The following is a 24,143-nucleotide window of genomic DNA, read 5'->3' as shown; positions in this document are numbered from 1 at the left end:
AATGTTCTACTAATGCTGATCTGTAATGAGATTTTATATATTTAATCTTTAAAAATGTCTTTTCACACAGATAGGTACTGCCATATACTGATATCATGATATCCATGAGCACATGATTTTAATTGAGCTGAAAGGCTAATAATCTTAAACAGATCATTTTCTCTGGATACATTTTTTTGGCTACTGCAATCAAATGAGATTTAACAAACTTACTTTCTTAACAAGTAAATCATCTTGGAACATAGGTTGCAGCTTTACTTTTCTTTTCGATTTTTGTCAAGAAATTTTGCTGATGAGTTATTGTGTTTAAAATTTTCTAATCTTTCTGACCATTGCTTTCCTCTGAGTTGGGAATATTGTGATGAGTACTTAATCTGGTAAAATTGACTTATTTTTAGCAAAACTTATAGTGTCATTGTATAATAAACACAATGCTTTGTTGTTTGATTCTGTAACAAACTAATTCACACCCCGCTGTACCTTAGAAGCACAACCTCTTGTTTTGATATGATGGTTATACACTGGAAATAAAAAAAAAACGTCACAACAATAGGTGAGGCACTCTGCTTTAGAGTTACACCTGCATCACTGTGATATCACTGTGATATGTAGTGCAGTGAGCAGCAGTTTGAAATGCTGAGATCTCCATATAGGTATCCTATTGAACTCTGCCATTGTAGTGCAAAAGCAACCAATACATAAACCAATGAGCCGGCCAGTTTGCCAACCCCTACAGAAGGAAGTCAGAGGTTGAGACAAAAATACAAAATGTATGTATTATTTCATTTGAGCTTCACAGCAGGCCTCAAGGTAGGTAGAGCAGGTCCTGTTATTCTTATCTTACAGATAAGGGAAATGAGTCAGAGAAGTTAAGGGATTCATGAAGACTTACAGAACTAGTAGAACCCCAGACTCTTAACTTATTGGTTGAGTGCCTTTGCCTTGTATACACTTTTTTCCATAATGAGATTTTTCTTCTTCTTAAATAGACCAGGTGAAGTTGACACTGTGGATGCGTTCCAGGGTCGTCAGAAGGATTGTGTTATTGTTACGTGTGTCAGAGCAAATGCTTCACAAGGCTCAATTGGGTATGTCTTCCTTTTCTCTTTTTATGTGTTTTGGAGGCCAGTTTTATTTCTGGGCATTAGACTATCTTATTAAAAGTTTATCTGTCATTGTATTTAAAAAAACTTCAATACTCAAAATAATATTGTTTGCTTTTACCACTCTGAAGCTTGTTATGAAAAATGAAAGCTTCCTGTGTATTTTGTTTCTTTCAAGAAATGGAATAGATCCACTGATACTTCTTTCAACATCTTTCATATTGACTTCATTTTGCAATATGGATCTGTTCTTTGCTTCATTAAGTAAATTTAAGATAAACCAAAGTAGATTAAGTATATTTGCAACAGTAATTGCTGTTTTTGAGGTATGTGGTTGTTTCTTAGCATGCAGGTTTTTTTCTCTTCATTTCTAGTTGCCACATTTCCTCAAGTGTGATGTCTATTTACTGTTAGTCCAGCTATTAAAGAGTCTAAGGACATGTGACAATGCTTTCTGACATGAGTAGGTGGTATCACTCAGTCATCATGAAAGTACTTTGATCTGGAATGTTGGTAGGAAGCATAGATTTCCACTGCCTCCTACTTTACCTTTTTGGGAATTAATAATATTGCCTTCCAGAACACTTGTGTGCTATCTCAGCAGCTTCCAAATTATCATTAAAGGGAGAAAAGATTTTAAATATACTGAATTTAAAAGGCCTGTATATGAATTATGTCTCATATATGTAGTATGTTGAAGCCTCAGAACCTTTATAGTCTCTGGTCTCCTGATTGACTTAGACTTAAAGTTGAAAGGTAATAGGTAAATCACATTCAGAGTTGGCTGAATTGGAAAGTAGCAGTAAAAAACAGGAAATCACTTTTCTGTATATATCCCTGATATGACAGAGCAAGTAAAAACCCATTTAATCTATATAGCAAAGGAACATCAAAAAATGCTAACATGAAGTCTTGTGTTCTTGTTTTAACTGATATAAGTTTGCTTCTTTAGAAAGAACATTTAATTTTGTGTCATTTTTTAGGTTTCTGGCAAGTTTGCAAAGATTGAATGTAACCATTACTCGAGCCAAGTATAGTCTGTTTATCCTTGGACATTTGAGGACGTTAATGGTAGGTACATTTCTTATCTTTTTTTCTTCCTTCACATCTCTGCCAGAATTCTTCTGTATCTTATTTTGGTGTCTGCTCAGTGATAGGTCTGTTGCAGATTTTTTCCTGTTAATTTTAATAAGCTGTCATTTCATTTATTTCTGAAACAAGAAGTAGAATTCCATTTTTTGGGTTCATAAGCAAAGAGTGCTTCTCTCTGTTGTTCCTTCCAGTTTCCCATATAGAACTATCCATTTTTTCTGTCTCCCACGTGTCCCAGCATGCTTGTTCTGTTTTTAACTATTGATCTTTCTAGCTCAGTCCCAAGATACTGCAAAAGTGCGGGTTAGGAGAGGGAGAAAGTTAAGTGTGTCTTTGTTTTTCTCTTCCCTACTTCATTATTTTATTACTTTATTTGTTCATTTATTACGTTATTATTTTGGAAGTCAGCCCTACTGGCTGTCCATTGGTGATGTTTTTCCTTAGTTTGAGGTGACAGTGGACAAATAATAAACCTTCTTTTGACAGTTTTCTCTTTTCTAAATAATATGATTGCCGCTGATTTTCTTAAATTAGTAGTTTAATTGAATTTGCAGAAAAATAGTAACATCTTAGGCTCTAGAATTTTTAAAATTTCCACTAGAGGGCATCCAAGTACTATATTTGTTCTTTAACTCAAAAACCATGTAGAAGGATAGGATTTACAATTCAAAGGGACTTTAGATATCAACTAGTTGAGCACCCTCATCTTACAGAGGAGGAAACTGAGACATCGAGAGGGGAAGAGACTTGCCTGTGGTTATAGTGAGTAATGGAGTGAAGAAGATTTGAGCCAGGTCCTTTCATTACAAATGCTCTTGCCATTATGCTGCTTAAATAGATATGACTTAAGAATTAACTTTACTTAAACTTAAGTTAATTAACATTAACTTAGTTAAGTCTAAGAATAGTGGGGAACAAAGCATGAAGCATACATCCTCAATTGTAATCTGGACTTTTGGAATTCATTTTCAGTCTTTTTTACATTCAGATATTCCATTTTCCCATAAAGAAAATGATAGAAGCAGAAATTACATGGGGGAGCCAAGGTCAGTAATTTATTGATAAAATTGTTCTTGAGGTTGTAGGATTGCATTACTTAACAAAACTTAGGTAAAAAGCAAAAAGGTAAGAGCTACATTTCTAACTGTGTGGATCACATACAGTTTATGACCTTCCTACAGGATAAAAATCTGTGGAAACCTTTCCCCAAGCTCTATAATGAGTAATACAGAAAAACTCACTTTATAAGCACAGGCTAATAAACCTCATATGGGGTATGTATACTCCATTTCATTGCTATATATGACATTCAGACAATACCATTCCTTTCAAGAATTCTCTTTTCTCGACCCCCTTTTCCCCTTTTTTCTCCCTAACATTTCTTAATGATTTAACTTTTTAGACTTTGTAGCCTTGCCAAGAAGTGAGATGACTTGGAAAATAAACCCCCTTTTTTATATTTGCAAATGTAAGTCACATTCTTTTCCTTTAACCCATCACTTCTATACCAAGAGGTGAGAGACATGCTTTATCATCATTCTTTTGAAGTCACTTCATTCATCAAAGTTCTTAAACTTTCAAAGTTTTTTATTTACATTATTGTAGTCATTACATAATGTTACTGTCTAAGACAATTAATTGTAGTATAATACATACCATTCAATCTAAATCTTATTCAACCATTCCCTCAGTTGATGGAAATCACTTTATTTCTTACTTTCTTTTTTCAGTTAACAAACATTTGTTTTTTCCTTCTCTTTTCTCTTCCCTTTCTTCATTTGGAAAAAAAAAAGAATGCTTCCATAACAGATAATAATATTAATAGCTAACATTTATGTAATGCCTTACTAATGTGCCAGTCACTGTGCTGATCACTTTACAGTTATCTCATTAGATCCTCACAACAACTTTGAGAAGTAGGTGCTTTTATTAGCCCCATTTAACAGATAATGAAACTGAGGCAAATGGGGTTTAAGTGACTTGCTCAGGGTCAGACACAACTAGTGAATGTCTGAAATAAGATTTGAACTTAGGTCTTTAGGCCTAGTGCTTTATCCTGAGGCAAAACAGATTCCCACATTGGCCATGTCTAAAAGTGTTATCTCATTCTTCACCTTGAATCTGTAACCTCTTAGGAAATGGACAGTATAACTGATCCTCTGGATTAGTGATTGGTCATTACATTAATTATAGTTCTTAAGTCTTTCAAAGTTGCTTGTCTTTTAAATGTTATTATCATTAAAATTGTTCTCCTGTCTGCACTGTGCATCAGTTCATATAAGTTTTCCCAAGATTCTCTGAAACCATTCCCCTCATCCTTTCTTACTGTACAATAGTATTCCTTTATATTAACATATCATAATTTGTCCAGACATTCCCCAGTTTATGGGCATGCTCTTAGTTTCTTGTTCTTTGCCACTACTAAAATAACTATTCTAAATATTTCTGTACTATAGATCCTTTTTCTTTTTCTTTTTTTTTTTTTTTAATCTCTTTGGGGTTTAGATAGAGTAGTAGTATCACTGGGTTATAGGGTATGCCCAGTTTGGTGACTATTTGACAGTTCCACATTGCTTTCCAGAGTGATTGAATCAATTCATAGCTTAACCAACAATTCATCAGAGGTGTCTGTTTTCCCTTCAGCTCTTCCAACATTTATTGTTTTCCTTTTACAGCAACTTTGTTGGTCTGAGGGATATAAGGTGGAACCTCAACTGCTTAATTCACATTTCTTAAATTATTAGTTATTAGAATTATTAGTGAATTGGTGATTTAGAGCATTTTTCATGTGATTGTTAATTGCTTGGATTTCTTACTTTGAAAACTGCCAGTTTGTATCCTTTGGCCATTTTTTATGAAATGGAGAATGACTCTTAGAAATTTGAATCAGTTCCATACATATGTTGGAAATGAGACCTTTATCAGAAAAACTTGTGGCAAAGATGTTGTCACAGTTAACTACCTTCTAATTTTTTGTGCAAAAGCAAATATGTGTATTTTATCTTTTGTCTTCTTTCTATATACCTCACTTGACCATTCCTCTATCAGTAGATCTGAAAGTTATTTTCTCCTTGTTCCTCTCTTTTGTTTATGATATGATCTTTTATGTCTTGTCACATATCCATTTGGAGCTTATTTTGGTATGCCATAGTGTGACATATTGATCTAAAACTAATTTCTACCAGACTGCATTCCAGTTTTCCCAGTTTTGTCCTGTAAGGCCTTTCCTTAGTTTGTAGGATTTTGGGGTTTCTCAAAACACTTGGCTACTATGTTCCCTTGCTTCTTTTTTAAGTTCTGTACCTAATCTGTTCTGCTGATTGATCTCTCTATTTTTTTTAACTGGTGCCAAATTATTTTGACTATACTAAATTTTCCCCTTCAGATGAATTTTGTGCTTATTTTTCCTATATCAAGTAATCCTTTGGTTGTTTGGTATGGCATTGAATGAGTAATTTAATTTAGATAGCACTGTCATTGTTTATTATATTCCTTGACTTCTACTTTATTTCCAGTTCTTTGGTAAAGTAAAAAAAAAGTGCTGCTGTAAATATATTTGTACTTATGACCTCTGACTTTGACCTTTTTAGAATATGAACCTAGTTGTGGTATTGATGGGTCAGAAAATATGCAGTTTACTGACTGTTGACAGAGTTTCAAACTAACTTTCCAGAATGGTTCACTCAATTCACAGCATTAGTGTGCTTGTATTCCCACAGCCCATCCAACCATTGTCATTTTCTTCTTTTGTTATTTTTGCCAGTGTGATTGTCATGAAGCAGAAACCTCAAGGTTGTTTTAATTTGAGTTTCTTACTACCAGTGATTTGAAGCATTTTACTTATATGGTTATTAGTAGCTTGTCTTTTCTCTTTTGAGAATTGCTTATTCGTATCCTGACCATTCATCTACTGGAAAATGGTTCTTTTCTATTATAAATGTGTACCAATTTCCTATATATTGTAAAGCCCTTTATCAGAAAATTTTGCTGCAAAGATTTTTCCCCCCAGTTAACTGTTTACCTTTCAATTTTACCTGTATTGATTTTGCTTACATATGTTTCAGTTTCATGTCAGTCAATAAATACTTATTGAATGCCCACTGTATGCCAGGTACTGTGCTAAGGCACTGAGGATGCAAAGGTAAAAGTCAATCCCTGCTCTCTAAGAGCTCATAACTATGTACAGACAAGCTATATAATGGATAAATTTGAAATAATTAACAGAGGGAATGCACTAGAATTAAGGGGTATCAAGAAAGGTTTCCTGTAGAAGGTGGAGTTTTAGCTAGGACTTGAAAGAAGCCAGGAGAGAGAGCATTCCAGGCCCAGGGGACAGACGGTGAAAATGCCTTAAGTCAAGAGGTGTAGTTTCTTGTTCAAGGAGACCAGTATAGCTGGGTCAGAGTATGTATGGTGGAAGGAGGGGAAGGTGGAGAAAGGAAGAAGTGATAGAGTATAAGACTAGAAGGGCAAGGGGGGACCAGGTTATAGAGAATTTTGAATGCCGAACAGAATTTTATATTTGATCCTGAAGGTGATAAGGAACCACTAGAGTTTGTTGAGTAGCAGAATGATATACCATACTTGCACTTTAGGAAATTCACATTGATAAATTGCCCATTTTATCTTTTATCCCCTGTTTGTTTAAGGACTTTCCTCCTACACATAATTATGAAAGGTATCTTTCTTGTCTCATAAACATTTGTTTATAAAACATTTCATATTTAGGTCCTATATTCATTTAGAGGTTATTTGTGGTATATGGTATGAGAAGTTGGTCTAAATTTAACTTCTGCCAAATAGTTTTCCCACTAGTTTTTGTCAATAGGTAGCTCTTACCCCTCCCAGTATTTGTTGTTCCTGGATCTATTAAAGACTATGCTACTATATTTGATTGCTTCTGGGTCTTGTTACCTAATCTGTTTCATTGATCAGCTTTTCTTTTTTTAACCAGTATTAAATAGTTTTGATGTTTACTGTTTTATAAATAGTTTCAGATCAGATACTAACTGGCCCATGAAGACTTCTAGATTCCTTGCTATCCTAGTTGTGGTATTGCATGCATCTAAGGATCAGCTGAGACATAGCCTTATTTCTATGTGGTAATCCAAGGGTTACTTTATAGTACTTTCTCTTTCATCCTTGCCTCTATAACTATTATAGAAATATATTTAGATGGGGAGGATGATAGAAGGGAGGGCAAATGGGAGGAGGGAGTAATTAGAAGTAAACACTTTTGGGGAGGGACAAGGTCAAAAGAGAGAATAGAATAAATGAGGGGCAGGATAGGATGGAGGAAAATATAGTTAGTCTTACACAACATGACTATTATGGAAGTCTTTTGCAAAACTACACATATATAACCTATATTGAATTGCTTGCCTTCTCAGTGGGAATGGCTGGGGAGGGAGGAAGGAAGAGAAGTTGGAACTCAAAATTTTAGGAACGAATGTTGAGAATTGTTTTTGCGTACAACTGGGAAATAAGAAATACAGATAATGGGGTATAGAAATCTATCTTGCCCTACAAGAAAAGAGAGAAGATGGAGGTAAGGGAAGGGAGGGCATATTGAAGGAAGGGGTAATCAGAATGCAAGGCGTTATGGGGTGGGGAGAGATGGGGAGAAAATTTGGAACTCAAAATTTTGTGGAAATGAATGTTGAAAACTAAAACTAAATAAACATTAAAAAAAAGAAATATATTTAGATGTATTAAGAAGTGAAAGTTGTAATCATACGCATGGACCATGTTTGGTTGTTTTTACTTTGTAATCATTTTTCTTTTTTTGTTTCAAGGAAAACCAACATTGGAATAGCCTGATTCAAGATGCTCAGAAACGAGGTGCCATTATTAGGACCTTTGAAAAGAATTATAAAAATGATGTAATGAAAATTTTGAAACTCAAATCTATTCCACAGCGAAACTTATCATACCCTCCCACAGTAGTGCCAGAAATCATTAGATCTCAGAATAGCTTACCCAGCAATAAGCCAAAAGAAATGATGAACAAATCTGACAGTGGTATTTCTAAGACCACTTCTCTTGCTCCTCCATGGCGCAGCAACACTGTTTTGTTACCTGCTGACATTCAGCCTTTTGACTGCAGGGAAGCTACAGTTTTTACAAAAGCTACTGATGTACCTGTTGTCCGGGACCCAAGACTAGCTAAGAGAAATGAACGTGATGCCACAGAGAAGTTTTCAGGTGATACACAACTGTCCAATATCCAGCACCCAAGAGTGACAACACCCACATATGAACCTGGTCTTCCTTTAACTCACCAGGACCCTAGTAATATCATACAGCACCTTTTTTCAAAAGTAACAGCCTCCAACAATTGCAACCTGACTGCACAACTTGAAGCTCCCTCTGCAAGTACCTCCATGCATGCAAACAAAAGAAAAGCCAATGAAGAGGAAGGATCTGGATACAGAAGAGAAATAACATCTTCTAGAGAAGGTCAACAAGAAAAGTATGGGTATAGGAAAGACTATCATTTAGACAGGGACTATTGCTTGGACAGGAGGAGAGCAGAAAACCAGGACAGTGATTCAAAAAGAAGAAAACTTTCATAGCTAAGGTCTTGAGTCTCAGTGACAGGCAACATTTACCAAAAAGAATATTTATTATAAGAAATGCAGCTTTGGGTGCTCAGTTAATAAGAATAGAGATGTTAAATTTATTTTTAAATTTGGGGCTATTCATTTCCCCTAGAACATGGAAGATTGTATACTGTCATTTAAACTTATTTTCTATTGGTAATCTTTACAAATGAGTATGTTTTTCTGTCTCGGATTTCAGAGGACCTTTGTGCTTCAATGATAGTGTTCTTAGAGCCAGATAAATGAAGTGTTGTTCTCTTGTTCTTCCTTTTTAGAAAAGGAAACCAGACTTGGACAAATATTGTAAATGTAGAGATGTACATTTGTATAGCAAACAACAAAACCTTTTTAAGATTTAATCTAGTTGATTTTTTGCCTTTTCATTCTCACTAGCACAAAATGTTTGATCATTTTTCAGCAGAGCAAACTCATTTTTAAAAGTAGGAGTCAAGGGGAGGGACACCTCTAGTGCTGTTGTAAGCCTGACTTCTTTCACAACATAAGTTGTTTGGAAAAAGCTGACTTGGTAATAGTGGGTCAGATGTCTCTAGTTCTATTTTAAAAGCTGACTGGCCTCATGGGGAAGCTTTGGGGAAAGCATTTGGTTTAGCTGGAATTCTGCTTCTCTTGTACATTTTTAAATAAGACTTTTTCACAAGATGTTTGGTTTCTACAAGAGCTCATCCACCTGTTTTTACTAAACCCATAACTACCCCAAATTCTCTCTCTTTCTTGGCAGTATTACACAACTATGCTAGAAGGTGTGAGAGTGTAGATTAAAGGTAATACTTTGAACAGGGAATAAATGGTGGAGGTAGATGATCTCAAAACATTGTTAAAAACCACAAGGGAAATAAAAAGAAACTGAATACTTCCTTCTAACTGGAATAGTTTATAAGGTGATTGGGGTTTGGGAGAGCTGACACATTTCCCACATTTTTTGGAAACTGTATAACTTTGATGAAAGTATTTTGATATCTGTGATGATATAGAAGGTAATGGCAAAGGTTTGAAAAAGAATTTCTTTTATCTAAGCAGGTTTTAACTTTGCACTCCCCTTAGTTTCATACTTCTTCCTTTCTGCTGTGGAAATTTATTCTAAACAAAGGTCTACTTAGCTTGAGTTATCAAAGTTGTGTGAGGAAAAAACCCCACATTATTTTTTATCAAAATTATAAAGAGGCAGCTTTGTAGGGGAAAGCCTTGGTGCAGGGAATGATTCTTTTAAGAAAGTTAAGAACTATCTGATTTAGGCCACAAAGTTATGTATCCATACATACATATGTACATGTACACATATACATATATACTTTAAGGTACAAAAATAAGTAAATTACATCAGTAACCAAAAAATGAAATAATTGTTGGAAGTGTTTATTCACAAAAGTATTTCTAAAAATAGAGGGACATTGAGAGTGTAGAAAAGAGAGGAATTTTTTATATTTCACTTGAAATTTTGTACTACCTCCTGCACTTTAAGTAAAAAGGACAAGTTCTGTATTTGGATTTCTTGAAAAGATCTTTCTGTGTAGAATGTTTGCAGTCATCTCATGGGCCACATTTAATTCTTAAGCTACTCTGTTTCATTTTTCCAAATTGGCACTGCAATTCCTCTTGACATTGCATGCATCTTTCATGTTGGTTTCCAACATCTAAGTAAGTTGTGAAATGAAAGTACCTCTAACAACAGCAGCTTCTTTGATCTTATGGTGCCTACACATTCAGAATGTCTCCTTTGTCTATAGACCAAAGGGAGAATGGCAGTACTCGGGTTTGGGTGAGGGGGAATGTTTCATGAAGTATACCTGCCGTGTAGGTTTCACAAGATTAGATATCAACTTTTATTATACATCTTTGTCAGGGAATCATCTTTTTATGAATTTGCAGGTCCTACCATATATTTTTTGTAAATATGAGTTAGTGCTTTCAGTTTGTGCTTCTTGACTAAGAAGGGATGAAGAGAGGAAATAGGAATGATTCCTAAGACTTCAAATGAAATACTGCATCATCTTTGTTTTGGGCTTGGTTATTCCTCCTTAGCTCTTTTTATTTTTACATGTGGATTATGAAATAACTTTTCTCCAAAACTTAGGATTTATTGCCATATACTAAATTGCTCTACAAGTAGGTGTTTTCAGTTGAGTCTTTGTACTCATACTGATTATGTTCCTTTGTTTTACGGTTGATAAATAGCAATGCCTCCTTCCTGGAGACTGATGATATGAATACTACAAGAATAAAGACATAAGGGAAGGTTCTGTGTAATTAAAGGGAGTATATTAGGAAAAGACTGAAGTTAAAAAGTATCCAGAAATGAAAAGTAAATAAAAGAGTAGCAAGGACACCTGTAGGATAAATGGCTTCTATACTTTGAGCCAATTCACTTGTTCAAGTAGACTTTAGGTGCCATGTTGTAAAGCTTAGATCTGTTGTAACTATTCCCTACCCACACTGATTATGTTGCTACCAGTAGGAGAGCTAAAGATAATGAGCATCTTATTGCATAATCCTTTTAGTGAGTGAAATTGTATACTAAAGCAGATTCTTTTAGCAGAATGGCAGTGTTATCAGATAAGTGAATTAGAATTTTCATTTGGCTTTCTGTTCAGCAAAATGATTTTAAGCCACTTTGGTTTTGGGCTTAACCTAGCATTCTGGATGTGGCAAGCTATGAATTATTTTATTGAATAGTAGTTGGTGACTTTAAGGTGGAGAAATAAAACTTTTCTTTCTCCTTGCTTTGACATTTAACTAAAATGCCCAGCCTCTTGTAAGTATAATTTTTTTATTTTTGACATGCTTTATATTTTTCTTTACTTTTGATTTATCAAGAACAGGTCCATAGTATGTCAGAGCTGGAAGGAAGTTTAGGGGTCATATGATTCAGTCCTCTCATTTTCCAGAGGATAAATTTGAAGCTGAGCAAGGTTAAATTGCCCAAGATCATGAACCAGAACCAGCTCTTGAATCCAGGTCTCTTGTTTCCAAATCTACTGTTCTTTCTATTCTACCTCATTACCATCCTTTTTATAGATAAGAACAAAGAAGCTCAGAGATAGACTGGGGAAGTTAATTTCTTTGCACATGCTATTCAAAACTACATCAACTTTTTTTTCCTTTGGCTCAGGGGCAGAGAGGGTAGAGATGTTACTGTAAAAACCTGTGAGCGGTCCTTTCCAGTTATCTGCAACTTCTTTATATTTTCTGTTTTCATTTATAGTGAGAATGTTAGTATTGATGTAGTTCAGTTCCTTCAGTAGTTTTATTGCTCATTGGTTGGACAGGAATCACATTTAGGGTACAAAAACTTAAATTACTATTAATACAGTCCAAAATTATTGGATCATTAAGACCTTTTAGGCCCTTTCCATCACTTTACAACAGATAGAGTAGAAGTGTGGTGGTCCCTAGGACTGGAGACCATTTTGTATTTTTCTTTGTTTCATGGGTTGCTGTAGTTAATTAACCAACTAGTAACCAGTCCACTTGTGATAAGGCTGTATTTATTTATCTAGACTGGATAACACACATCATGTTGCTAGCACCATACTCAAAGCCTTTGTATCTTGATAGTACCTCCCTAGTGGTGAAGCCTTTGAGAACTCACCTCCACCCTACTGTGAGACTTTGGAGATGGTCTTTTGAGGATTTAGTCTCATCAGGTGCTTAAAGGCAACAAGAAACATCACTTCATGGGACACATGATTATCTTGTCTTGTAGTGCTCATGATAAATATACAAAAAAAAAAAACCACCATAAAGACTATTGCTGCTTATATATTGTTTTCTGCACTGGGTGATGAGGTAGAGAAAAATCTGTAAAGAATTCAACAATATTCTCCAATTAAGTCAACACTTGTAATACTTTAACATTTAACTTTAACTTTAATAACTTTCAGTGCAAAAGTGAGTATGGAGTGAATGGTAAAAAATACACTGGAAATGATGGTTCCAAATTAGGAGATGTGAGTCCAAAGGCTATACAGAAACCTCAAGCATATCTGTCATAAGTAGCTTAAGAGGATTTGGAGATATTAGACATGGTGAACACTGAACATTATAAAAAGGTAATTTGATGGGTTTAGTTGATGAGAGCAAACAGCATAGCAAAGAGAGCTGGCCTCAAAGCCGGAGGACATGGTTTTACGCACTGTCTCTAACATTACTGGCTGTGTGACTGGGCAAATCATTTAGCCACTCAGTGCTCTAGGCAAATATCAAACTAATTTGCAAAGACAAAGCTAACTTTTATTGGTGGAGGAAATGTCCTAAACTAATAACATTACAGGTTCAGCCCTTAGATCATCTCCTTAATAGATAGGAAATGATTGGTTACTAATATAGGAATCAGTTCCCAATCAGCTTTTTCTTTGCAGTCAGACCATTGACTTATCCAGTAAAGGTCAAAGTGGACCAAATTAGAAGGAAGGATAAAGATAAGAAGAAAATAATATGTGCCATTACAACGTTTTCAACTTAGCTTATTCAAAAAAACTGCTGACTTATAAAAATGGAAAAGGAAAAGACATAATATGAACTGTGACCATTTTCCATATGAATTTAGCCAATATGAATGAACTGCCACAACCATCAGGCTAAAAGAGCACAGAAAACACCATGGTCAGCAAACATTTTCCTTGCTGAGCAGAGACACATGGCAACTGAGAGCAGCATCCATATAGCATATAAATTTATTTTGCATAATCTTGAGGAGGAGGAGGGTGGGAGATTATGAATGATACAAATTTAACAGTAGAGGGAAAAACACGTTTGAAGAAAACTTGGTGTGAGCCCAAATTAAGCCAACATGTACCTGTATATGTACATATTGTTTTCCCTGAGAAGAGTAGAAGCTGCTTCTGGGCAGGGACTATTTAACCTCTATTGCATCCCCCACACCTCAGCACATAGTAGTAGGTGCTTAATAAATACTTGCTGATTGATTCGATTGATGACCCTTATCAGTAGCAATGACAAGAACAGTGTAGATGTGCTCATCAAAAGCATTGGCCCTTGGATTTCCAGGGCAGAGTTCAAACATAAAAACATATTATAAATAGTAGAGTGTTCCAGATGTTCTTATAAATGACATGATTATGAAATTGAAACAGTTCAGAGCTTCATAAGGATATTCACCACTACCTAAAAGTATTCAGGCCAGTAATACATTCAGGAAAATCAAGAGAATGAAACCACCTAGCTAATTCCACATTTTGTTGCTTATACTCTTAACTATCCTCTTCATCCCCTTTCCACTGGAGCCTTACTTGGATTCTGCCTTCGATGATAGTTTCTGATAGGGGAGCTTTTGACTGATTTTGCCATGACATCACCTACGCTAGGTGTTTAGTTTCACCGTGAGGCCACATGATAGGGCTCTCCAGTACTCCTGTTGGCCTCCCAGGCTGCCATGTGATTTAATAGATGGGGAGCTGTGGGACTGGAAGGGAAGTGGCAGCGGGTGCTCACTGCCTGCCTGTTACACCATTGTGGCCTTGACCCTGGGCAAACTCCTATACCAGACAACCCTCTGAGACCAAGATTTCTTCCAACTCCTGACCCCTAGAGCCTTCTCTGGAACAACCAACAATGCCTCTTGTTTGGGATGTGCAGCTTCCTTGGGTCTCAGGACAAGCGGACATTACTTATCAAGCTGAATCTCCAGGAAGATTCAGGGAGGGCCTCAAATAAAGCTTTGTACCTCCCTCAGCAAACTTCTCTCCAATCAATGATAATCTACCTGGATTCTGCTCAATTAACATTCCCCTCACCTTATGCTCACCTTATCCCCGGCATTCTGTATTCTCATCTGCCCCATTCTCCATCCTTGATTCACTACTCCTTCAGCCTAACTCTTGCAGTATCCTACTTTAAAGCCACTCACCTCTGGAATGCCTGCTCCGTAATTAACAAATTTCCTTTCATTTTAAACCTTTCGGGTTTTTTTGAAACCTTTCTCAATCTGATGGCCCTCACTGAGATAGTACTTCTCTTGCCACACCAAAAATAGTAGTGGCTACATTTTCTTTCATACAGTCTCTTATCCAGTGGCTACTTCTCTTCTGCCTGTAAGCATGCCCATATCTTCCCCATCCTGAAAACAAACAAAAAACATTTCTAACTTGATCTTATCAACCCCACAGCTGGAATCTGTATCTCTCCTACCCCACTCAGCTGAATTTGAGGAAGTAATTTACATGCAAGGCCCCACTCCTCTCTCATTTCTAAAACCTCTGAAATATGAATTCTGACTTCACTATTCAACTGAAACGGTCACCTCAAAAGTTACCAGTTATCTCTTATACTTTTCTCCATTCTCATCATTGACCACTTAACCACTTTTGACACTGTGGGCCACTTCTTCCTGCTACTCTCAATGAGGCTTTCTAGACACTGCTCTCTCCTACCTAGTTTTTTATGTCTCAGTCTCTTTTCATGATTCTTTCTCCATGTCATGCCTACTAACTGAATGCCCCCACCCAAGCTCTTTCCAGAGTCTTCTTTTCCCTCTATCCTCTCTCATTTGGTGACCTATGCAGCTTCCATGGATTCAGTTATTTCTATGTATGTTATTCCTAGATCTGTATATCTAAGCCTAGTCTTCTAAGCTATGTAGTTATATATCAACAAATGCCTCTTAGACATCTGGCACTGGATGTTCTGTTGGCATCTCAATATGTCCCAAACAGAACCAGTCTTTTCCCCAAAGCCCCCTTTTCTTCTGAAATGTCCCTGTTATTGAATTCACTACCATCCTCCTAGTCACCCTGACCAGCAACGTTGGTGTCATCCTTGATTTCTCTACATATCTAATACCTTGTGAAATCTTATTTCTACCTTCATGATATCTTTATACATTTCTCCAGTCATAGCTATAACCCTAGTTCAAGCCATCATCACCCCTCGAAAAGACTTCTCATAGCCTTCCAACCGCTCTCTGTCCTTCAAGTTTTTTCCCCTTCCAATCTATCCTCTACTTAGCTACGTAATCTTTCTAAAGGGTAGGTCTGACCCCACTCAGTGAGTTCTAGTGGTTCCCTGTTATGTCCAAGATCAAATATACAGTACTTTTTGGTTTTTAAAGTTTCACAACCTTTCCAGATGTCATAATATTTTACCCTCCCCCTCTTCATACCTAGCTACACTGGTCTATTTGGGGTTTCTCCCACATGACTTTCCATCTCCTCTCTCTATGCCTTTGTAATGACTGTCCCTTATGCCTAGAATGTTCTGCCCCCTAAACTCTGCTTAGTTTCTCTGGCTTCAAGACTCATCTCAAAGCCCACTGAGTCTGGGCAACCAGCAAGGGTGGTAATTAAAAGTACAGTATGGAGCTACCAGATGGTTTTATGTATAAAGCATTTTCATCTAGCTTACTTTTGCTGAGCACACATAGTTGAATAAGTTAAAAATATGATTGTGTGTGTGTGTATTTTTATTTGTATGTATATACGTATATTGTGTATCTTGAATAGGCAATGCAGATTCACAATCAACTAGGCCCAGAATTAAAGGGAAAGAAAGTAGATTGGAATGCATCTTGGAAACTGTGCAGTGTTTTCAATGATTCTAAGCTGTTCCCTAAACAGAAACCTATATATTTTACATCAGACACTGACACTCACTAGCTGTGTGACCTTGGGCAAGTCACTTAACCCCAATTGCCTCATCCTGGGTCATCTCCAGTCATCCTGATGAATATCTGGTCACTGGATTCAGATTGCTCTGGAGGAGAAGTGAGGCTGGTGACCTGCACAGCCCTCGCTCACTCAAAACAAGGTCAAGTACAACTCGTCACTATTTCTCTGATGGCATGGTCTTCTTTGGCAACGAAGGACGAACACACACACAACTATATATTTTACATAGTATTCTTATAGTGATACTATGTAACTGCAAATCTTGGAACATCATAACCTCCAAGGAATCAAAATGTTAAGTGACCCAGAGGGCAATGAGAATGTATATGATGGTTATGAAGAGAACAATGAATGGTTAGAAAATGTCCTGTTTGCATAGTAAGATCAAAGAGTAATCAACAATCCTGGTTTCTGCTTAGTAATTTAATGTTAAAAGACCTAGAGAAAGTCATCCTTCATTTTGGGTAGATTCCCTGTGGCAGATTTATGAGAGACTATCAATATGTTTTAGACTTTTCTACTACATAATGCAGTTTTAAAATGGAACCCATCCATGCGATTAAGGTTCACTGAGAGGAGTATTACATATATGTTGTGGTTTTAACCATTGTTCTTCCCACAGCAGGGACAATAGAATTTGAATGTACACAATCCACACTCTGATTTATGGGGTCAATTCCCATAATAAGAAACAGACAATAACATCAGATGGTACTTAGGGGAATTCAAAGGGCATTTATGAAGTTCCTGGGAATATAAAAACAAAAAGGAACTAGCCCCTGTCCTCAGGGAACTTTTATTCTGTTGGTGTGAAAACAAGAGAAACACAAAAATGTAAACTAATTTGAGGAGAGGGCCCTAGCAACTGAGCAGAACAGGAGAGGCTTACTTGAACTAGAGATTCCATTCCCAGTCATGGGATGGAAACAAAATCCTGGAATGAGGGGCAGTTTGTGTAAAGGCAAGGAGAAGGGAACCAAGGAATAGCAAATTTAAGTCCATTTCCTGGAATTTTGAGTGCTCAAAAGTCTGGAGTCAGATTGTAACAGGCTTTAAAAGCCAAAAAGTGTAGTTTGTGTTTTATTCTAGAGGCAATAGGAGGTTCTTGAGCTAAGGAGTGACTTGGTCAGACATACGGTGGTCAGGAGAAGAGGTGTTAGCAAGAAACTTGCCATGTAAGATTTGGAGTTAAATATTGAAGTGAAGCATAAGTTTGTCTACCAGTTTGTCTGCCTGACAAATTGTTTTGAGTTTTATGTCCAGATTTGTTATGAAAGAATATTTGTTTTCATATCTAATAAGGAAAATTTCTTATCCAATTGGTTCTGGTCATTCTCCTCCCTCTCCCCCTTTCACATTCTTTACCAGTGGTTATATACACACATCAACTGAATAGCATTTTGGAATTCCCTTTAGGTAAGATAACGAGTCTTCTGTTGTGGCCAACCACATTGTTTAATTATCCTGTTTAAGAAGAAAATGAATCCTTTCCATTAAGGCCAGGTTGGGGTGGGGTAGGAGTGAGAATGAATGGTATCTACTGAAAGAAGCCACTAGAGGTAGGAATGGTGGTGCTGGGTATAAAGGTCCAAGGCAGGGCTAAATTGCTGGTGGTTATAGGAGTGGAATGCTTTTTATAAAAGCAATAACTTCAGGAAATGTAGTCAGACTTTGATGTCTGCACTTCTGCCTGTTAAAAGGTACTTGACCTCAGTCTTGGTGTCTCATGATGTACCGAGAGCATGTGCCTAAAGTACATAACTTGGTCTGTCTTGTTCATTTGTTATGCACACGCAAATTTCGGTGGAAGGGGGAGATGATGTATTTATTTGAGAGTTGGAGAGAATAATATATTTAGCAAGTGATCTGACAAGAATTGACTGCTCTGTTAGGGCCAATTTATTTGCAGGTTTCATTTACAGTAACATTATACCACCAACCAGAGCCATGATTTTTAAAGTAACTAGACATCATCCCTCCTAACTCTGCCACCTCCCCAATTCCACCATTCATTGTTTGAAAAATAAATGGTTCAGAGAGGAAACTAAAATTTGGCTTTGGCCTAAATGGAATTTATGGTGGTATGAAATGCTACAAAGGAGACTTCGGTCCACAAGATATTCTATCCTACCAAGGTCTCAACTGTGGTCATCTTTTCTAATTGCACAAAAAAAAAAAACCAACCAAAACCATTTACTTCAGAATTAAGTTCCCGAGTAGAATGTGGTCCATGTATATGTTAGGTCCTCCAAACTCGGTCCCTGCACATGTGCAGAATCTCAGAGTTGGAGAAGATTTCAGAGGCCATGTTGCCCAACCCAGACCTGAACAAGAAGGCCCCACTTTCTGTAGGTATAATCACCTACTAGAAATGGATATCTCTGTGTGTGTGTGTGTGTGTGTGTGTGTGTGTGTGTGTGTATCTAATGCCTTCTGAAGTATCCCATTCCATGTTAGGATAAGACAAATTCTTGGAAAAAATTATTTTCATCAAGTCTAAATTTCCCCAAGGAAATTCTACCCATTGCTTCTAGTTTTCTGCCCTCTGGTGCCAAGCAAAACAAGGCTATTCCCCGTTCCACACAACAGCTCCTTGAATATTGCTATTAAGCACCTCCTAAATATCTTCTCCAGGATCAACATTCCCAGTCCTTTAACCTTTAAACCCTACAGCCCAAATAGGGCATTTGATGGTGGACATTCCTTTCACTTTATAACTTTTCGGATGACTTGGAAGACAAATCGCCAAGCACCTATTCTGTGCCATGCACTGTACTAAGTGGGAGGACACAAGATGAAAAATCGGAACTAGCCACTGCTCCCAAAGAGCTTTCAGTCTAATGAGGGAGACAACACGCAAACAACCACATAAAAATAAGATGTAGACAGGATAGACTGGAGGGAATCTCAGAAGGAAGGCCCTAATATTGAGGGGGAACTGGGAAAGGCTTTTTACAGAAAGGAGGAGTTTACTTGAAGGAAGCCAGGGAAGTCTGGAGGCAGAGTTCCAGTCCAGTGAAAATGCCTGGAAGTGGGAGATGAAGCGTCCTATATAAAGAGCAGCAGAAGAGCCTGGTAGAGTATGCTTAGGGGAGTAAGGGATAAGAAGATTATGAGGGCCTTTAAGAGGGAGAGGATTTTATATTTGATTCTGGTGGTAACAGGGTGACTTTGAGGAGTAATAGTTCATCTTTCTACTTCACCCTTAGTGGATTGAGGGCCAGCCTCGAAACTAGAAAGACCTGGGCTCAAATTCTGCCTCTGGCTGTGTGATTCTCTGGGCAAATTCACTTAACCTTTCAGTGCTCCAGGCAGTTCTCTAAGACTCTGACAAGTTGCGGAGTAGGTACTGACCTGCCTTGGTAAAGGGAATTTCCTCACCTGTGAAACCACAAAACCAATCTTTAACCCTATTTATAACCCTGTGAGACCAGTAGAATGTTTACAGATGAGAAAATTCACCTGCCACTTTCATGAACCTTTGACCACCCCAACCCACAGTAAAATCTCTTCTGAACAGCCTACCCCTCTTTCAGTCCCTGTGTATTACTGTTATCTATGTATGGATTCTATTTCTTCAACCAGAATGATATTTCACATTTAGTTGAGGTGGATATGTGGCCTTCCTCATTCATCTTTCTATCTGTCCTGCCTCCTGTGATAGACTGGAGACTCTTTGAGAGTAGAGACTTTGTTCTTTACCTCTGCCTTCCACAGTGCCTTGTTGTAGTTGTTGTTGTTCACATGTATAGGACTCTTCATGATCCCATTTGGGGTTTTCTTGGCAGAGATACTGGAGGTGTTTGGCCATTTCCCTCTCTCGCTTATTTTGCAGATAAGGAAGCTGAGGCAAGCAGGGTTAAATGACTTACCCAGGGATGCAGCTACGAAGTATCTTAGGGCAGATTTGAACTCAAGAAGATGAGTCTTCCTGACTCCTGCCCAGCATTGTATGCACTATGGCACCACCTGGTAGTACTCACAGTGCATTGTATCTAGTGGGTAGTCAATTAACAGTTGATAAGATAAAACTCTATTCCTCTGTAGTAGAAGTGTAATGGTAATTTAAATGGGAAAATCATTCCCATTTGTTAATAGGCCTATGTGACCTGCTTAAATCACATGGAAGCCGATGTCACATTGGTGGGATGAGCTTGCTGCACGGGTGGAACAGAGCTGGGAGGAAGTTTGGTCAGGCTAGTCAGAGCTGGGGAGGACACAGGCAGGTAGGCACAGCTTAGGCTCCTGAGTGTTTGTGGGAAGGCCCCAACAGGCTTGGGAATGGCTTTGCTCCCTGCAGTAATAACCTGTATTGACTTCTTGGTTACTATGACTGATTTCACTTTCTGGTACTAGGAATAAATGTTTTTCTTCTGCCTTCTATATGGAGAGTCTGTTATACTTTGTGATTGAGAACTTTGCCAGTATATTCATAGTCACCACAAGTGCTTGGTGATACAGGAAGCAGGAACCAAATTCAAATCATAATTTTTTTGTTTCAGGGGTGCTGGGGACCCCAAAATACCAACACACCAGGTCCTACTCGAATGAATTAGATACAAGACTTCTTAAAACCAAATAAAAACAACGTTTATTAGAGATTCCCCACCTAGGGTTGACAAGTGGGCCAGACAGAATCTCAGCCAGACAGAGTGTGTGCTAGATTAAATCTGAAGACCTTCACTGGAGGCTAGATGGAATTTATACACAGAAAGTCCGTGGGCAAGGTCTAGAGGTGGTCTAGTGGTCTGGGAAGAGGGTCTAAAAAAGGATCTTAATGGGATTGGGGAGTTATACATAGTGATGTAATCCAGGGTGGGAAGTGGCTGGAAGCAATTGAGAGGTATCAGACAATGCAGGGTTTGGGTGGGATGTAGGTGGGGCAATGAAGAGGTAACAGATAATGGTAGGCCAGGCAAGGCTGAGGGCAACAGATTTGAGTATGAAAGGCCAGATTACGTGGGAAGATTCAAGGGCAGTTCAGGAGTTTCCCAGAGTCTGAACCCCATCTAGTTAATCCTCTCATCTCCCTTTTCCCTCTGTTCACTAAATCTCCCCATGTTTGCTTGAGAGCGTGTGGAGACAGTCTAGACACAGTTGTTTGGGATCTGGGAATTCTAGGGTGAGCTACTTCTGCTGATGAGGTTTAGGGGTGATGGGGGACCCCAAAATACCGACGGTCCAGGTCATGCTCGAATGAATTCGACTCAAGCCTTCTTAAAGCCAAAGAAAACAAAGTTTATTAAGGATTCACCTAATTGGGTTGCCTCTTAAGGAGCCTAAGCTTTTGTAACGCTTGTATTCACAAGCAGGCCAGACACAATCCCAGCCAGCCAGAGTCTGAGCTGGATTGCATCTGAGCGCCTTCATGGAGGCAAGGTGGGACTTAAATACAGAAAAGAGTATAGGAGGGATCTGGGGAGTGGGGGGGGGGGTGTCTGGTAGTCCAGGGTGATGGGAGGAGGGGTTTAGGAAGGGTCTTGAGGAGAAGTCCAAGGAGGGTCAAAGGCTGGAAACAGCTGGAGGCTATCAGGAGATATCAGACAATGGAGGGTTTGGGTGGGAAGCAGGTGGGGCAATCCAGAGATCTTGATAGGGGCAGTATGGGATGGGGTTTTGATGGGATCAAGGGTGGGGAGTGCAACAGAGACCTGAAATGATAATGAAAAGCCCATGGGCTTCCTGAGACTGCCGGAAAAAATGGGAAGATTAGATTTGAGTAAAAAAGGCCAGATTAAGTAGGAAGATTCAAGGGGAGCTCAAGGAGGCTCCCAGAGTCTGAACCTCATCACTGCCACTCCAGCCGTAGTTAGCCTCCCAGACCCTAAAGTGCTTCCCCATCTCAGCCAGTATCTGATTAAGCCTGAGGCCTGGGAAGGACTACAACCTCTAATTGAAAAATTCCTCAAGTATAAAATCCTTGTCCCTTGTTCATCTCTATGCAACTCTGTAATCCTTCCCACAAAAAAGCCTAATGGAGAATACTCACAATTTATTTTTGAGTTTGAATGTACTCTTCCTGGGGAATCAAGTCCATGTCAGTTAACATGGACAGTCTTCCCCCAAGGGTTTCGAGCTAACCCTCATTTATTTGGCCAGGCTTTGGGAAGGGATTTAAAGGACCTGAAATTAGCAGGTAGTAGCTTAATCCTGTATGTGCAAGATATTCTTATTTGTAGCCCCACCCAGGAGGGTTCTTTGGTTGCTGCCACAGAAGCCCTTAATTTCTTAGGCATTCGAGGCTATAGGGTCTCTGAACAAAGTCCAGATAGCATGCCAGGCCATAAAGTATCTGGGCCATGAACTCACACCCACCTCTCTCTCCTTAACCTCTGAGAGAAAAAGGACAATCCTGTCTATTCCTGTTCTAGCCATTAAGCAACAAGTTGGAGCATTTCTAGGCATGGCTGGATTTCGTAGACTCTGAATTCCTAATTTTGGTTTTATCGCTAAACCCCTTTATGACCCTACTCAGGGCACTGACTCAGACCAGGCTAAAGCTTTTGAGACTCTGAAAACTAATTTGATCACTACCCCAGTACTAGCCCTATGCAGTCTGGGAAAACCTTTTACTGTGTATGTTGATGAAAGGAGAGGACAGGCTTTGTCTTAACCCATTCCTTAATACCTGACCCTAGGCCAATTGATGTTTTTATTTACTCAGAATACGTTTTCCTTAAGAAATGGGATATCTGACAGAAAAAAACTCCTCTATCAAACATGCCCTTCTATGTTTTGGTCTTCCCATAGTCATCTTTAATTCTCTCCAGAGAAATTGTCTTTTATGCCAGGGAAATTGTATTTCTTTATACTCCTTTGTGCCTGTTTGTTGTCCCTGTCTGCCAAGTTTGTCTTTTTCAGAGTGCAAACCATCAACTTCCAGATGACTGCTCAGGCTACATACCCCTTAAACAGGACCCATCGAGGCAGGGACAGCTCTACACCCCTTGCCAGCAGGAAGCAGTTTCAGAAGCGGAGACCTTCACCCTTTACCGCAAAAGAATTTGGGTCCAATCTGTTTGAGGGGGGAATGATGGGGGTCAGATTCTGAGAACCTCCTTGAACTCCCCAGGAATCTTCCCACTTAATCTGGCCTTTCATACTCAGATCTGTTGCTCTTGGCCCAGCCTGGCCTTCCATTGTCTGTTCCTCTTGATTGCCCCACATACTTCTCACCCAAGCCCTGCATTGTCTGATACCTCCCAATTGCTTCCAGCTGTTTCCCACCCTGGATTACATCACATTACTCCAGTCCCATCAAGATCCTCCTTAGACCCTAATACCAGATCACTAGACCACCTCTAGATCTTTCCCACGGACTTTTCTATATATAAGTTCCATCTATCCTCCATGAGGGCGCTCAGATTCAATCCAACTCAGACTCTGTCTAGCTGAGATGGTATCTGGCCCATTTGTTAATACAAGCGTTACAAATGCTTAGGCTCCTTAAGAGCCAAGGTGGCGAATCGTTAATAAACTTAGTTTTTCTTTGTTTAAAGAAGTCTTCAAATTCATTCGAGCAGGACCTGGTTTGTCAGTATTTCGGGGTCCCCAGCACCCCTCATCCTCAACAATAAATGCAGCCTGAGGGCTCTGAATTGGACAGACTCTGTGACTGTAGCTTGCAAAAAGCCCCAGTGGGAATTGGATTATCAATTTATTTTAAAAAACAAAAACCAGTTATAAATATGACACCCAGGTTTCAG

General features: G+C 38.4%; 1 protein-coding gene across 4 annotated transcripts in view; it reads left to right on the top strand.

Moving 5' to 3' along the window:
• SETX (senataxin) overlaps nt 1–9,156 on the top strand; it is a 90,811-nt gene extending 81,655 nt beyond the window's left edge. For all 4 annotated transcript variants that reach the window (XM_072632780.1, XM_072632781.1, XM_072632778.1 and 1 more), the window contains 3 exons: nt 990–1,088; nt 2,087–2,174; nt 7,991–9,156. In XM_072632780.1, the coding sequence (XP_072488881.1) occupies nt 990–1,088; nt 2,087–2,174; nt 7,991–8,770 (967 nt within the window). In that variant the 3' untranslated portion in view covers nt 8,771–9,156. The remainder of the gene's footprint in view (nt 1–989; nt 1,089–2,086; nt 2,175–7,990) is intronic.
• The last annotated feature ends 14,987 nt before the right edge of the window (nt 9,157–24,143 follow it).

This window comes from Notamacropus eugenii, chromosome 1, assembly GCF_028372415.1.
Source record: "Notamacropus eugenii isolate mMacEug1 chromosome 1, mMacEug1.pri_v2, whole genome shotgun sequence".
NCBI lineage: Eukaryota > Metazoa > Chordata > Mammalia > Diprotodontia > Macropodidae > Notamacropus > Notamacropus eugenii.
Note: the sequence above shows the minus strand (reverse complement) of the source record. Positions and strands in the feature narration are given on the sequence as shown.